This window comes from Vidua macroura, chromosome 5 (assembly GCF_024509145.1).
Source record: "Vidua macroura isolate BioBank_ID:100142 chromosome 5, ASM2450914v1, whole genome shotgun sequence".
In the NCBI taxonomy this organism is placed as follows: domain Eukaryota; kingdom Metazoa; phylum Chordata; class Aves; order Passeriformes; family Viduidae; genus Vidua; species Vidua macroura.
Genome location: NC_071575.1, coordinates 73,511,735 through 73,525,048, shown reverse-complemented (window position 1 = coordinate 73,525,048; position 13,314 = coordinate 73,511,735). Strand labels below are relative to the sequence as shown.

The 13,314-nt window shown below is 66.4% G+C and overlaps 2 protein-coding genes across 4 annotated transcripts in view; one reads left to right on the top strand and one right to left on the bottom strand.

The window, feature by feature from the left end:
• Window positions 1-4,538, bottom strand: part of FLNC (filamin C) — a 28,236-nt gene extending 23,698 nt beyond the window's left edge. For both annotated transcript variants that reach the window (XM_053977055.1, XM_053977056.1), the window contains exons 1-6: window positions 4,169-4,538; window positions 2,141-2,389; window positions 1,783-1,880; window positions 1,283-1,433; window positions 600-718; window positions 397-474 (exon numbers count right to left, since the gene is read on the bottom strand). In XM_053977055.1, the coding sequence (XP_053833030.1) occupies window positions 397-474; window positions 600-718; window positions 1,283-1,433; window positions 1,783-1,880; window positions 2,141-2,389; window positions 4,169-4,505 (1,032 nt within the window). In that variant the 5' untranslated portion in view covers window positions 4,506-4,538. The remainder of the gene's footprint in view (window positions 1-396; window positions 475-599; window positions 719-1,282; window positions 1,434-1,782; window positions 1,881-2,140; window positions 2,390-4,168) is intronic.
• OPN1SW (opsin 1, short wave sensitive) lies at window positions 4,304-12,589 on the top strand. Of its 2 annotated transcripts, XM_053977087.1 has the most exons (7): window positions 4,304-4,331; window positions 4,423-4,490; window positions 9,871-10,111; window positions 10,727-10,895; window positions 11,063-11,228; window positions 11,617-11,856; window positions 12,347-12,589. In XM_053977087.1, the coding sequence occupies exons 3-7, from the start codon at window positions 9,880-9,882 to the stop codon at window positions 12,467-12,469; spliced, it is 930 nt and encodes a 309-aa protein (XP_053833062.1). In that variant the 5' UTR covers window positions 4,304-4,331; window positions 4,423-4,490; window positions 9,871-9,879; the 3' UTR covers window positions 12,470-12,589. The 2 variants fall into 2 exon arrangements, with proteins under 2 accessions (XP_053833062.1, XP_053833061.1); XM_053977086.1 differs by lacking the exons at window positions 4,304-4,331; window positions 4,423-4,490 and having other exon boundaries at window positions 9,769-10,111.
• Window positions 12,590-13,314: the final 725 nt, after the last annotated feature.

Genomic DNA, 13,314 nt, shown 5'->3' with positions numbered 1-13,314 from the left:
ACTCCCTATTGTCCCCTCCAGGGACCCTAATACATAGGACACCCAGGAATCCCAACAGGACACTCCAGGGTCCCCCCATTACAACACCTCCCCCCACAGACTTCAGTGTGCCATCCCCAGGGACCCCAAGGAGAGCCCCCCAGAGATTCTTAGGGACCCCCTAGGGACCCCCAAACCCGACTGTGCCAGGTGTCCCCCATTCCCCTTGGGAAGGAGGCGTGGGAGGGGCAGCCACCATTCTGAGACATGGGGGTGTCACGGGGTGGGGGTGTCACGGGGGTGCCATGGGGACGTCACAGGGGGCATGTTGTGGAGCTGTTGCAGGGGGTGTTGCAGGGAGGGTAGCAAGGGGGATGTCACAGAAGGGTTGCCTTGGGGGGTCACCAAGGTGCTCACCTTGTGCAGCCCCCCGACCTTGGGGACGTAGGTGACACTGTATGTTCGTTTCTTGTCATTGTTGGGGACCACCTTGGCCTGCGGTGGGAAGAGACCCCAAAACCGGGGGAAGGGGGTGACACAGAGCTGGGGCACTGGGGGGGCCTCTCCCAGAGAGGGAGATGGGGGGGATCCCCCAGAGGGGGGGCCAGGGTCCCCTGTACCTCCTCAGTGTGTCCCTCGGGGTCCTCAACATAGACCAGGACCTCGCCCATGCCCGCCTCGAGGGTCTCCACTGTGAACTGGGCAGGGCGCAGCACCACATTCCCCTGGGGCTCGATGCCTGCAGGGTGGGGGGAGTCAAGGGGGGCCCCAGCCCCTCAAATCTCCCCAGGACTTTGGGGCCCCAGGTTGTCCTTGGTGGTAGCAGGGGGGTCCAGAGTGTCAATGGTGGCCTCCTGAGTATGGGCAGGTGAGCCTGATAGGACTTTGAGGGGTCCCTGTGCATAGCAGGACTCTTGGGGAGCCCTGGGTGGGGAGTGGAGACCCTGAGGTTTCCCTCAGGTGTCCCTGGGCACAGGTGACACCCCAGGATTGGAGAGGGGTCCCTGGGCTTGCAGGGGGCCACAGTTTACTCTCTTGGCCTGACAGCTATAGCCCCCAGGCACTCTCGTGTGCTGGGTCCAAAGCCCCCCATGTCCCCCACCCAATACCCTCCACGTGTGCTCCCTGTGCCAGTCCCCATGTGCCCCTGAGCTCCGCTGTGTGGGCTCTGTGCCCCTTTTGTGTCCCATGTCCCATCTGTGCCAGCCCCCTGGTGCCCACACAAACCTCCAGCCCCTCCTGGCCCCCTGTCCTGGGACCCCAGCTGCCCCACGGCCCCCCGAGCCCCCTCAGCCCCCCGTACCGGGCCCGTAGGCGCGCGCGCGGCCGGGCTCGGGGAGACGGGGGCGCACAGGGGCCCCCGGCCGGAGCTTGGCCTTGGGGAACTGGGACAGGTACGTCATCACTGAGTGCTCGTCCACGTTGGGGTCCACGATCTCCTCGGGGGCGATCACCTGGCGGGGAAGCCCAACACCTGTCAGACCCTGCTGGGGAACCCCCCCACCACGCACCCCACTACCAGGAGGGGCCCCCTGACACCTGCCTGACCCTCCTGAGACCCCAACACCCATCAGACCCTTCTTGCCCTGCTGGGGAACCCCCACAGTCACACTCCTACCACACCCACAGGTGCCATGGGGTACCCCAAATGCCCCGGGACCCCTGTGGATCCCCAAGGACACCCCCCAGACACGCCCTTGCACCCCCAGCATCCTCTCCCAGTGCCTCCCCCACCCATTCCTGCCCTGCACCGTACCTGGGTGAGTGCCAGTGCCCCCGCAGTGCCCCCCACCATGCCCGTACCTGGGGGACTCCCAGCCAGTCGTCCGCCTGCTGCATGGCCTCCCGAGCGTTCTGCACCGGCTTGTTGGGGTCCCACTTCTCCCAGTCTGGGCACAGACCTGGGGGGACCAGAAGGGTCAGGGGCGCACCCCCGTCCTGCACGTCCCCCCTTCTGCGCCTGGTGCCCCCAGCATCTCCACCGGTGCCCCCCGAGCCAGCCTGCACCTCGTACCCCCCGTGCCCCTGCCAGCCGCCCCCTGTCCCACCCCCGCCCCCCGCACCCCCCCTACTCCCCCCTCACTCGGGGCGCAGTTCTCCCCCCATTTGTGCCCCCCACGCCCCCTGCGCCCCACGGTCCCCGCCCCGCCGCGCTCCTCACCCGGCGCGCAGTTGTCCACCAGCGCTCCCAGCGCTTTCCCGTCGCGCCAGTCACGGTTGAAGTTGGTGATGGGCAGCTGCGGCACCTTGTGCTGGATCCAGCCCAGCAGTCGCTGCTTGGGGGTCTGGTGGCGGCCTTCGTCATCCTCCTCCTCCTCCCACATAGGCATGGAGATGGAATAGTGCAGGATGAGGGTCCAGATCAGCCCCAGGATCAGCTTCAGGTTCCCGTCCACGATTGCTTTGCTGTCTGTGGGAGAGAAACAGAGGGGCTGAACCCCGATATCCCTCGGCACTCCCCCCGGGAGCACCCCGACATCCTGTGGGACCTGCTGGAGAGATCCCCGCACCCTGACAGCCCCGGGATCAGCTTCAGGGTCCTGTCCCGGCTGTCTGTGGGAAGGGGGGATAATGGGAGGACTCGCCTGGGGCACCCCCAAACCCCACAGTACCACCACAGGGACCCCCGACACCCCGACATCCCGCGGCACAACGGGGCAGACCCCAGCACCCGTCTCGGGGCACCCCGACACCCCAGGCAGTGGCACGGGACCCTGCACCCCAACACCTGCCTGGGGACACCCCGGGGCACAGCAGTGAGGGATGACCCCAGGACACTGCCCCCTGCCCATCCCGAGCACTTCACCCTGCAGGGACCCCAGCACCCCCGGGAAGTGCCTGGGGGGGCACGACCCTGGCAGCACCCGGGGGGTCCCCAAGGCAGCACCCTGAATGCCCCACCCCTGACCTTCCCAAGGGATTCCTGGAGTGCCAGAATGGGGACACTGAGGCAGGGGACGGCCGCGGGGGGGGAGGGGGGCCCGAGGCATCCCGGTCCCTCCCCCACCGCCCTGCGGAGCGGACCCTCCCCCGCTCCCTTCCCCCGCCACTTCCCCCCACGAGCGATCGCGTTTCAGGGAGGAAATGGGGGAGATGTGGGACAAACCCCTCCCCGCCGGGAGCTCCGGGGGGGCGGGGGGGGGCAACACCTGGGAGGTCCCAAACTTGGGGTCACATCTCGGGGGGGGGGGGGGAGGTCCCGGGAGGGGGCAAAGACACGCGTGGGAGGCGGAGCTGACACCGCGGGAGGGGCTCTCGCACCCCCCGGGTCCGGGCGTGCGAGGGGGGCCGCGCACGGACGTGTGTGCTGGGGGGGCCGCAACAAACCCTCCCCCCGTGCCGGGGGGGTCACCCTGCAGCTGTCGGGTGGGGGTGGGCGCTGAGGCCCTGCGAGGGGTGGGTGCGTGTGCGGGCCGGGCCCCCCCGCGCGTGAGCTCAGCGCCCCGGCCCCGAGCCAAGCGTGAGCTCAGCCCCCCTGCACGGCCCTGCACGGGCCGGACCCCCCCGCTCCGCACGCCCTGCGCGGGGTCGGGCCCGCAGACCGCGCCGCCCCCGCACACTCACCCCTTGCTCGCTCGCCCGCAGCCCCTCCAGCCTTGCACGCTCACCCCCACTCCCATTCCTGCACCGCTCTTGCACACTCATCCCGCTCCTGCTCCTGTCACCCCTCCCCTTGCACATTCATCCCCGTTCTCATCTGCCCATCGGCCTCACTCTTGCACACATCCTCCGTTCCCATTCATCCATCACCCTACTACTCTTGCACACTCACCCACGGCCCCATCCTCATTTGTCCATCATGCCCCTTGCACACTCATCCTCCACTCCCACTCCTCCATTCCCCACCCTTGCACTCTCACCCTATTCACACTCATCCATGACCTCCCTTTACACACTCATCCACCTCCTCACTTGTCCACCCCTGCCCTCGTACACTCACCCTCAATTTCACATCCCCCCATCACGCCCACCCTTGCACACTCATTCCTCATTCCCATTTGCCCTGGCACGCTCACCGCCAGCCTCATCCTCGCTCTGTACCCTCTTTCCACTGCACCAGCGCTGCCCCTGCCCTTGCACATGCCGTTCCCACTCCCCTTCCACCCCCCAGCACCGTTCCCATTCCCCTTTCCCCCTCACCCGCCCTTTGCCCACCCACCCACGGACACTGCTCCCCTTGCACACCCACCGATGGACACGAGCTTGATGTGCTCCCGCTCCAGGAACTCGAGGGCCACCGAGACGTTCTCCAGCTTCATCTGGCGGAAGTTGGGGCGCGGGTGGTGCTTGCGCCCCATCTTCTTCTGGCTGAGCACCTCGAGCAGCGCGATGAGGCGCAGCCCGTCGCTCAGGTCGCGCTGCAGGTCCACGATCCGCTTCTGCACACACTTGAGGTGCTCATTGCACCAGCGCGTGAACGTGTTCTGCTGGATCTTCTTCCAGGGCGCGTCCTCCGCAAGGTCCTTCTCGGTGGCCGGGAGCTCCTCGGGGTCCTCACCCGGTGCTGCCTCGTAAGTAGAGTTCATCCTGGAGGGCTCGGGGGGTCCTCGATGGGCAGGGGGGTTCCTGGGTGGTGTGGAGGGTCCTGAGTGGGTAGGGGGGGAGGGGGAAGCACTGGGTCACTTCTGGTGCTGGGTGGGGGTCGTGGGTCAGTCCCAGTGTCCTGAAGGGATCCCGGTACCGTGGGTGTGGGTCCCAAATCGGTATTGGTGTCCTGTGGGTGCCCGGGGTGGGGGTTCTGTGTCCCGGTGGCAAAGCTGGCACTGGGGGACGGTGTCCTGGGTTGGGGACGGTGTCCTGGGTCAGAGCTGGTGTCCCGGGTGGGGCCCTGGGTGGGTGCTGGTGCCCGCTATGGGGTCCCGGCGATGGGGGGTGGCGTCCTGGGTCAGTCCCGGTTGCTGGGTGGGGGCCCGGGTGGGTGTCTGTGTCCTGGATGGGGTCCCAGTTCCCGGCGATGGGGGACGGTGTCCTCGGTCAGTCCCGGTGCCCAGGGAGGGTCCCGGTTCCCGGCGTCAGTACGGGTGCCTGCGGACGGGGTCCCGTCTCAGTGCCGGTGTCCCGAGAGGGGTTCGCTGCTCGGTACCGGTGTCCTGGCTGGGGGTCCCTGTTCCCGGGCTCGGGGGCTGGTGTCCTGGGTCTGTCCCGGCGCAAGTTCCCGGTGGTGGGGTTGGTTCCCGGTGGGTTCCCGGAGCGGAGCGGCGGGTCCCGGAGGGCTGGGGGGTCCGGTAGGTTCCCGGGTCGGTTCCCGATTAGTTCCCGGAGCGGCGGCTCGCGGCGAGCTCCTCTATGTTCGCGATAAGTCCCAGGAGCGTTCCTGGGCCAGGGGCGACGGCGGCAAGTGGCGGGGCCGGGGGCGGCGGCGGCTTTAAGCGCTGCCCCGGCCCGGCCCGCCCCGTCCCGGGGAGGGACCGAGCAGGAGGGACGGAAAGACCGCCCGACCGGCCGGGGGTGGGGGGCCCGGCCGTCGCTATTTACAGCCCCGCCCTCACACCCGGACCCCCAGACACCGGCACCCCCGAAACCGCCGCACTTCGGCACTCCCCAAACCTCGGACCCCCGGACTCCGGCACCCCTCAAACCTCGCACTCCGGCACCCGGAATCCAGCACCTCCCGAAACCTCGGATCCCAGCGCACCCTGGAGCCCCCGACTTCAGCACTCCCGGACCAAGGCTCCCCCAAACCGCGGCACTCCCGAAACCCCCAAACACTGGCAGTTCCAAAAACGCACACACATCAGCACCCCTAAATCTCTGACATCCCTAAAACCTCTGTAACCTCAAACACGGGCCCACCAAAACACCGACACTCACAAACAAAGCACCCCTAAACGCCGGCACCCACCAACTCCCAAACACTGGCACCCCAACACCCCAAAACTCCCCAAATTCTCTGAAGTCCAGTGTCACAAACACCTAAAGTCTGGCACCTCGGAACCCCCTGCCCCCAGGCACTGGCACCCCCAACCTTTGCACACTGAACCACTGCCACGCCTAAACTTCGGCACCCTCAAACCTCAGCACCCCCAAACCTCGGCCCCCAGGTACCCCAGCCTCTCTACACTGAAACACTGGTACCCCCAAATCCCGGCACCCAGACACCCCCGAAACTCTAGCACCCCAAAATCCAGAATCCACCCCCAATAATCCCAAATACCTGCAACCTCGACACCCCAAAACCTCAGCACCCTATAGGCCAGGCACCCCAACACCCTGTAATCCTGATACACCTGTACCTTGATACCCAAACACCCCAGGCACCCCACAGCACAACGCACCCCAAAACCCCCCCAAAGACGCCCCCCAAACTTACTCGGAACCCCCTCACTCATCCTTTCCCCCTTGGGAACCCCTGAAAAACACATAAAAACTCTCCCCCAACCCCGAGGGGCACAACCAAGATCTCACAAACCCTCCCAGGATTCCCTCCGGGGAAGCCCACTGGGACCCCCCCAGAATCACCCCCGCCGTGGAACCCCCACCCGGCCCCCCCTGGTTGCGCCCACTCTCCCCCAGTGATTCCAGCCGTGGGGTCCCCCTGGCCGTGCCTCAGTTTCCCACGGCAGTGGCACATGCCTGGGGAGGGGGTTCGGTCATATTTGGGGTGCACCCTGAGCCCCTCTGCCCCCCGAATCTCTCTTGTGTCTCCCCCCCTTCCAGACACCCGAGGCCTCCTCAACACCCTTGGGAGGGGCGGGGGGGACACTTGTGTGACCCACATCTGGGTCCTTTTGGGGGGGGCGATTTGGGGAGTATCGTGTTCCCCCTGTTCCGGTGCCTGCCCTGGAAGCTTCCAAGGGAACGGGGGGGGGGGGGGGGGGGGGGGTGGTGCGGGTGCACCCCGAGGTGACAACGGGTGACAAGGGGTGACGTGGGGGGGTGACGTGGGGGGGGTGACGCGGTGGCGCCTGCGCCAACACCTAAAAATAATCTGCCGAGTCAGAGCCACGCACCGGCACCCAAAATACCCGGGGGGGCACGCGGGGGGGGGCACCCCCAACACATCATCACCCAAAATACGCTGGGGCAGGGGGCCGGGGGGGGGCACGCAACGGGGTTGGGGGCGAAACGCGACAGGGTCCCCCAGCAGGACCCCCAAACCCATGGCAGGTGTGGGAAGGGGAGCGAGTGGATTTGGGGGGGGGGGTCAGGGTGGGCTGGGGTGGGGGTCAGGATGTTTGGGGAGGTCGAGGGTGGTGCAGTGGGATCTGAGCAGTCAGGGCACTGCGGGGGGGGTCAGTGCAGTCCAGGATGGGGGTTCAGGGTGCTGCTGGGGCAGGTCAGGGGGACCCAGGGGGGCCCAGTGCCCCCCGGGGTCTCGGCTCTGCCGCAGCCGGGGCAGAGGAAGATGATGGTGAAGGCCACGATGAGAGGACAAAGGACCTGACCCCGCCAATGTCTCCTGGGGAGGCGACATAGGGCAGAGCCGCTGCTGCCGGTGGTGACACCCTGAGCCCAGTGTCCCCCAGCCTGTCCCCAGCTCGGGCACTGGGGCTGGAAGCACTCAGGGTCCTCAGGGTGGGGTGACACGGGGAGGGGGCCATCGGCAGCCTGAGGGCACAGAGAGGGGAACAGGGGGACAATGGGGACGTGGCCATGGGGACAAGGGGGCCAGGGCTGAGGGGCATAAGGGACAGGAGAACGAGGGGTACGTGGTCAGTAGGACACAGGGAACGTGGCCGTGGGGACAGCAGGGACATGTGTGGGGCCACACCCAGGAGGGCACAAGAGCAGCAACTTGGAGACCCCGGGAGTCCCACGGGGGCCATGGGGCTGGAGACAGAGCACGGGGGGGCCTGGGGGCCATGGGTCCCGTTTGGAGGTGGTGCTCCTCGTACCAGTGGGTGCTGCCGGCACCAGTGGGTGCTGGGGGCTTGGTGCTGGGCGCTGGTAGGTGCTGGGGGTCCTGGCAGGGCTGGCAGCCCCCGGAGCTTCACGCCCAGCACCTCCTGCTGCCGCGGGGGAGCGGCTGCTCAGCAGCACCCCCGACTCACTTCCCTGCTTCATCCGCCGTTCCAGAATCACCCAACCACAGAATCCCTGAGGCTGGAAAAGCCCTCCCAGCCCATCCAGTCCAAGCTGTGCCTGACCCCTCCTTGTCCCGGAGCCCTGAGTGCCACCTCCAGGCCTCCCTTGGACACCTCCAGGAATGGGCACCCCAAACCTCCAGGCTGGCAGCTCCCACCGTGCCCCAGCTCTGCCGTGGCCCCACACCCCCTGCGCTGTCCCCCCCCCGCAGCTCCCTGGCCTCAGTGTCCACAGTGACTGCAGCTCCACGGGGACATGGTGGGGGGACCCTTTGTGGGGTGTCTGTCCCCCGGGTCGCCACCCTGTGGCACCCATCTGGGGGTGCCCCTCCATGGGGATGCCCAGGAGAGCACCAGCAGAGCTGACCTTACCCAGTACAGCCCAGTACAGGCCAGTATGGCCCTGCTGAGCCCAGTACAGCCTGGTACAGTATGACCAGACCCAGTACAAGCCAATAGGACACAGTACAATCCCATGGCACAATGCGGTGCAGTACAGCCCAGTGCAGCCCAGTACAAACCAGTACAATACAGGCCAATATCATCCAGTACAGCCCAGTACAGCCCAGTAAAACATGGGCTGGGGGTTCAGCTCACCCAATCCCCCTGCTCCTCCCCTGGCCCCATCCCTGGCCCGTCCCTGAGCCCCCCTGGCCCCATCTCTGCCCCAGAGCTGGACAGAAGCGCAGGGTGCCCTGGGGTACCCCCAGGGTGGGCACCCCACACACGCTCCCCAGGGCACCGCGTTCCCTGGAGGTGTCCCCCTCCCCTCAGCTGAGCTCTCCCTTCCCTGGGGGTCCCCGGGTGCCACAGTGCAGTCCCTGCACCGGCCTTTATAGGCGCCCCCAGCCCGGGGGGGGGTCCTGTAATCCCCCCTAAGCAGCTTCTGCTCATCCTTCCTGTTCCCCGGGGGTGCCACAGGCTGGGGGGGGGAAGAGGGGGGAGGGAGGGCAGGAAACACCGGGAGTTTTCTGGGATTCGAGTCCCAGCAGCGCACCCCCAAAGTGACCCCCCCATCAATGACCCCCGGGCACTGCACCCCCCAAAATGAACACCCCCTCTCAGACACCCCACCTCAAGCAGTGCCCCCCCCCATCTTTCCACCCACCCCTTGATACCCCCAGACTCCCCCACCTCACCTGGGGTCTCCCCAGCACAGGGATCCCCCAAGCCCAGAACTGGGGACATCGCTGGAGGGGGGAGACACCCTGGGGTGCTGGGGTGGGGGGCAGCAGATGAGCTCATGAGGAAACTCCGAGTTCTTCCCAAAGCATCCAGGGCCGGGGCATCCTGGGGGAGTGGGATCAAGGCTGGAGACACCTGGGGACACTTGGGGACACCTGGCGATTCTGGGGGTGACCAGGACAGAGCTCGGGGACCCCTGGGTCACACTGAGGACCCTGGTGGGATCAGGACTAAGGCTGGGGACCTCTGACTGTTGTGGTGGGACCAAGACTTGGGCTTGGCAACACCTGGGGACACCTGAACACCTCAGGAGGAGCAGGATCAAGCTTGGAGACCCCTGGGGACCCTCCCCATACCCAGATGTTAGGGGGAGCCCTTCTGCCCCCCCCCCCACCAAATCCTCCAGAGCACCGGCAATCGGCTCGACCCGGCTCAGAGGGCCGATTAGGGGCTGAGCCCGGTTTAGCCCACCCTAATCCCCAAGTTTGGCCGGGCTGAGCCCTGATCCCCCCTAAGCAGCTTTGGGGGCACAGGGTATATCAGGGGGGTGGGTGCCCCCCCCCCCCCCGCCACCGCTGCCATGGACGAGGAAGAGTTCTACCTGTTCAAGAACCAGTCGTCGGTGGGGCCCTGGGATGGGCCCCAGTACCACATCGCGCCCATGTGGGCCTTCTACCTGCAGACCATCTTCATGGGCTTGGTGTTCGTGGCGGGCACGCCCCTGAACGCCATCGTCCTCATCGTCACCATCAAGTACAAGAAGCTGCGGCAGCCGCTCAACTACATCCTGGTGAACATCTCCGTCAGCGGCCTCATGTGCTGCGTCTTCTGCATCTTCACCGTCTTCGTGGCCAGCTCCCAGGGATACTTTGTCTTCGGGAAGCACATGTGTGCCTTTGAGGGCTTTGCAGGGGCCACCGGAGGTACGAGGGGACCACGGGGGCACTCAGGCTGCTGCGGCCAGAGACGATGGAGTGACCACTGGGGGCTACTGGGGCCAGAGGTGGCCACAGTGATCTCCTGGGGCTGTGGGAGTTGGGGTGACCACCACGGTCTGGTAGGGCTCAAGGTATCATGACCACCACGTTCTGCTAAGGCTTTAGGAGTTGGGGTGACCGCCACGGGCTGCTGGGGTGCAGGCATTGGGGTGACCTTCTGGACCTTTAGGAGCTGACCACTGTAGTCTGGTGGGACTATAGGAGTTAGGGTGACCACTGGGGTCTGGTGGAGCTGGAAGTGGGGGTGACCATCATGTTCTTCTGGGGCTGGGGAAGTTGGGGTGATCATTGTGGTCTGGTGGGGCTGAAGGTGGCAAGATGGGTAAGGGCCACGGGTAGGGTAGAGCCCTGTGATCTGTTGTGGCTGGAGGAGCTGGGGCGACCACTGAGGCCTGAAGGGAGGGGTGATTCCTACATTCTACTGGGGTCATAGGACTTGGGGCGACCCGCTGGCCTGGGGGGCTGTGGGAATTGCGGTGAGCCCTAGCCCTGGTGGCCACGGGCGGTTGTGTGAGGCCAGTGGTGGCCTTGTTCCCCCAGGGCTGGTGACAGGGTGGTCCTTGGCCTTCCTGGCCTTCGAGCGCTACATCGTCATCTGCAAACCCTTCGGCAACTTCCGCTTCAACTCCCGCCACGCGCTGCTGGTCGTGGCGGCCACCTGGATCATCGGCGTCGGTGTCGCCATCCCCCCCTTCTTCGGCTGGAGCAGGTGGGAACACAGCGGGCGTGGGGGGCAGGGGGTGGAACAGAGTGGCAAGTGGGGGGTCATGGGGGTGCCATGGGGGTGCCAGGTGACTCCTTGAGGCACCAGAAGTGCCACGGGGTGCTGTGGCGGTGCCCCACGGTGCAGAGCGGGGGCTGAGCACAGCTCTGCAGGTACATCCCCGAGGGACTGCAGTGCTCCTGCGGCCCTGACTGGTACACGGTGGGCACCAAGTACAAGAGCGAGTACTACACCTGGTTCCTCTTCATCTTCTGCTTCATCGTCCCCCTCTCCCTCATCATCTTCTCCTACTCCCAGCTGCTCAGCGCCCTGCGGGCCGTGAGTCCCGGGGACACGGGGGGCATGGGGGTCAGGCACACCTGTGGCTGAAAGCGAGGGACAGAGAGTGGAGAGGGGCTGGGGGGCAGGAGGGAGAGAGGGAGGGAGGGAGAGAACAAGGGATGGAGAGATGGAGAATTGACTGGGAGCAAGGAGGGAGGGAGGGCAGGATGGGGAGCAGGAGGGAGGGAGAGCAGGATGGGAAGCAGGAGGGAGGGAGAGGTGACTGGAGGGATGAAGGGATGCAGGAAGGGAGGGGAGATTACTTGGACAGGAGATTGGGCAGGAGCGCAGGCAGGAGGATGGGCAGGGGTCAGGGGGCTGCACAGGGGATGGGCAGGGGGCCAGCAGCCCGGGCAGGCCCAAGGTGTCCCTGTCCCTGGCACAGGTGGCGGCGCAGCAGCAGGAGTCGGCCACGACGCAGAAGGCCGAGCGGGAGGTGTCGCGCATGGTCGTGGTCATGGTGGGGTCCTTCTGCATGTGCTACGTCCCCTACGCGGCGCTGGCCATGTACATGGTGAACAACCGCGAGCACGGCATCGACCTGCGCCTCGTCACCATCCCTGCCTTCTTCTCCAAGAGCTCCTGCGTCTACAACCCCATCATCTACTGCTTCATGAACAAACAGGTGACAACAGCGACCGGGGACACCCCCAGAGACACGGGCAGGGGGACACCCAGGACACGTGGGCAAAGAGGACACCCAGGGACACCTGGTGATGGGGGCATCCGGGGTGCCCAAGGATATCTGAGGACCTGGGACACTCAGGGAGACCCAAGCATGGGGACACCCAGGGATACCCATGTGAGGGGACACCTCAGGATAAAGGGATGACATTGGCAAGGGGGACACAGAGAAGATGGGGACACCCCAGGACGTTGGGGCAGTGGGGACATACAGGGGTGCCCAAGGACACTGGGGGACCAGGGACACCTGGAGATGGCGCATCCGGGAACACTTGCACGACTGGGCGTACCATGACCCCAGGGACAGGAGATAGGGCCAATGTGGCACCTGAGGGTGTGAGGACAGTGCCAGGGCCAGACACAGGACCAGTGGGACCTCCAGGCTGAGCTGTCCCCTCTCGTGTGACCCCATGTCACCTGTGTCCCCGCAGTTCCGCGCCTGCATCATGGAGACGGTGTGCGGGCGGCCCATGTCAGACGACTCCGACGTGTCCAGCTCGGCCCAGCGCACCGAGGTTTCCTCTGTGTCCTCCAGCCAGGTCGGCCCCAGCTGAGGGGCTCTGGCACTGCCCCAGCCCCCAGGACCCCCGGCTGCCCCCCAGTTATCCCCCAGCTGCCCCCACCGTGGGGCCGGCACTGCGCTGGGGGCCGGGGGCCCTGGCCAGCCTAGGATGTAGCGCGGGTGGGACAATAAACCATGGCCGCGGTCTGAGCGCAACGGGGACCCGCTGAGCACGTGGGACCTGTAGGGCAGGGCACCCACGACATGGGCGTCCATGGGGCAGCCGTGCCCCACAGCAGGGTGGGAATGGGGGAGCCGGGGACTGGCTGTGCCGCATGGTGGGATGGGGTGGAGGCCTTGGTGGAGTCTGTGCCCCATGGCAGGGTGGGATGGGGGTCCCAGGGGTGGCTATGCCCCACTGCAGGGCGGGACAGGTCCTGGGAGTGGCTGTGCCCCACGGCAGGGAGAGAGGGTGGGTCCCAGCGGAAACTCTGCCCCACCGTGGGGCAGGATGGGTCCTGGAGGTGGCTGTGCTCCACGGCGGTGCCATGGTGGGGCCCTGCTCCCTTGTCCCCCTTTAGGCCTCACATGCAGGGAGGGCAGGGAGGTGGGATCCTGCTACCCATCTCCATCTGTGGGGCTGGGTGGGACCTAAAGGCCCGCATCCGTGGGGATAAGCTCCCCATCCATGGGGCTGGGGCTGGGCTCCCCATCTGTGGGGTTGGGGTGGGACTGAGCCCCCCCCATCCATAGAGCTGGATTCCCTCTGTGGGGCTGAGCCCCACAAGCCCCAGGGGCAGAGCTCCCACAGGCCTCGTGTGTCCCCAGCCAGCTCCCCCCCTCCCCTCCTCAGGGCCCCCCACTGCCTGAACCCTTCTGGCTCAGTGCAAGGGGGCT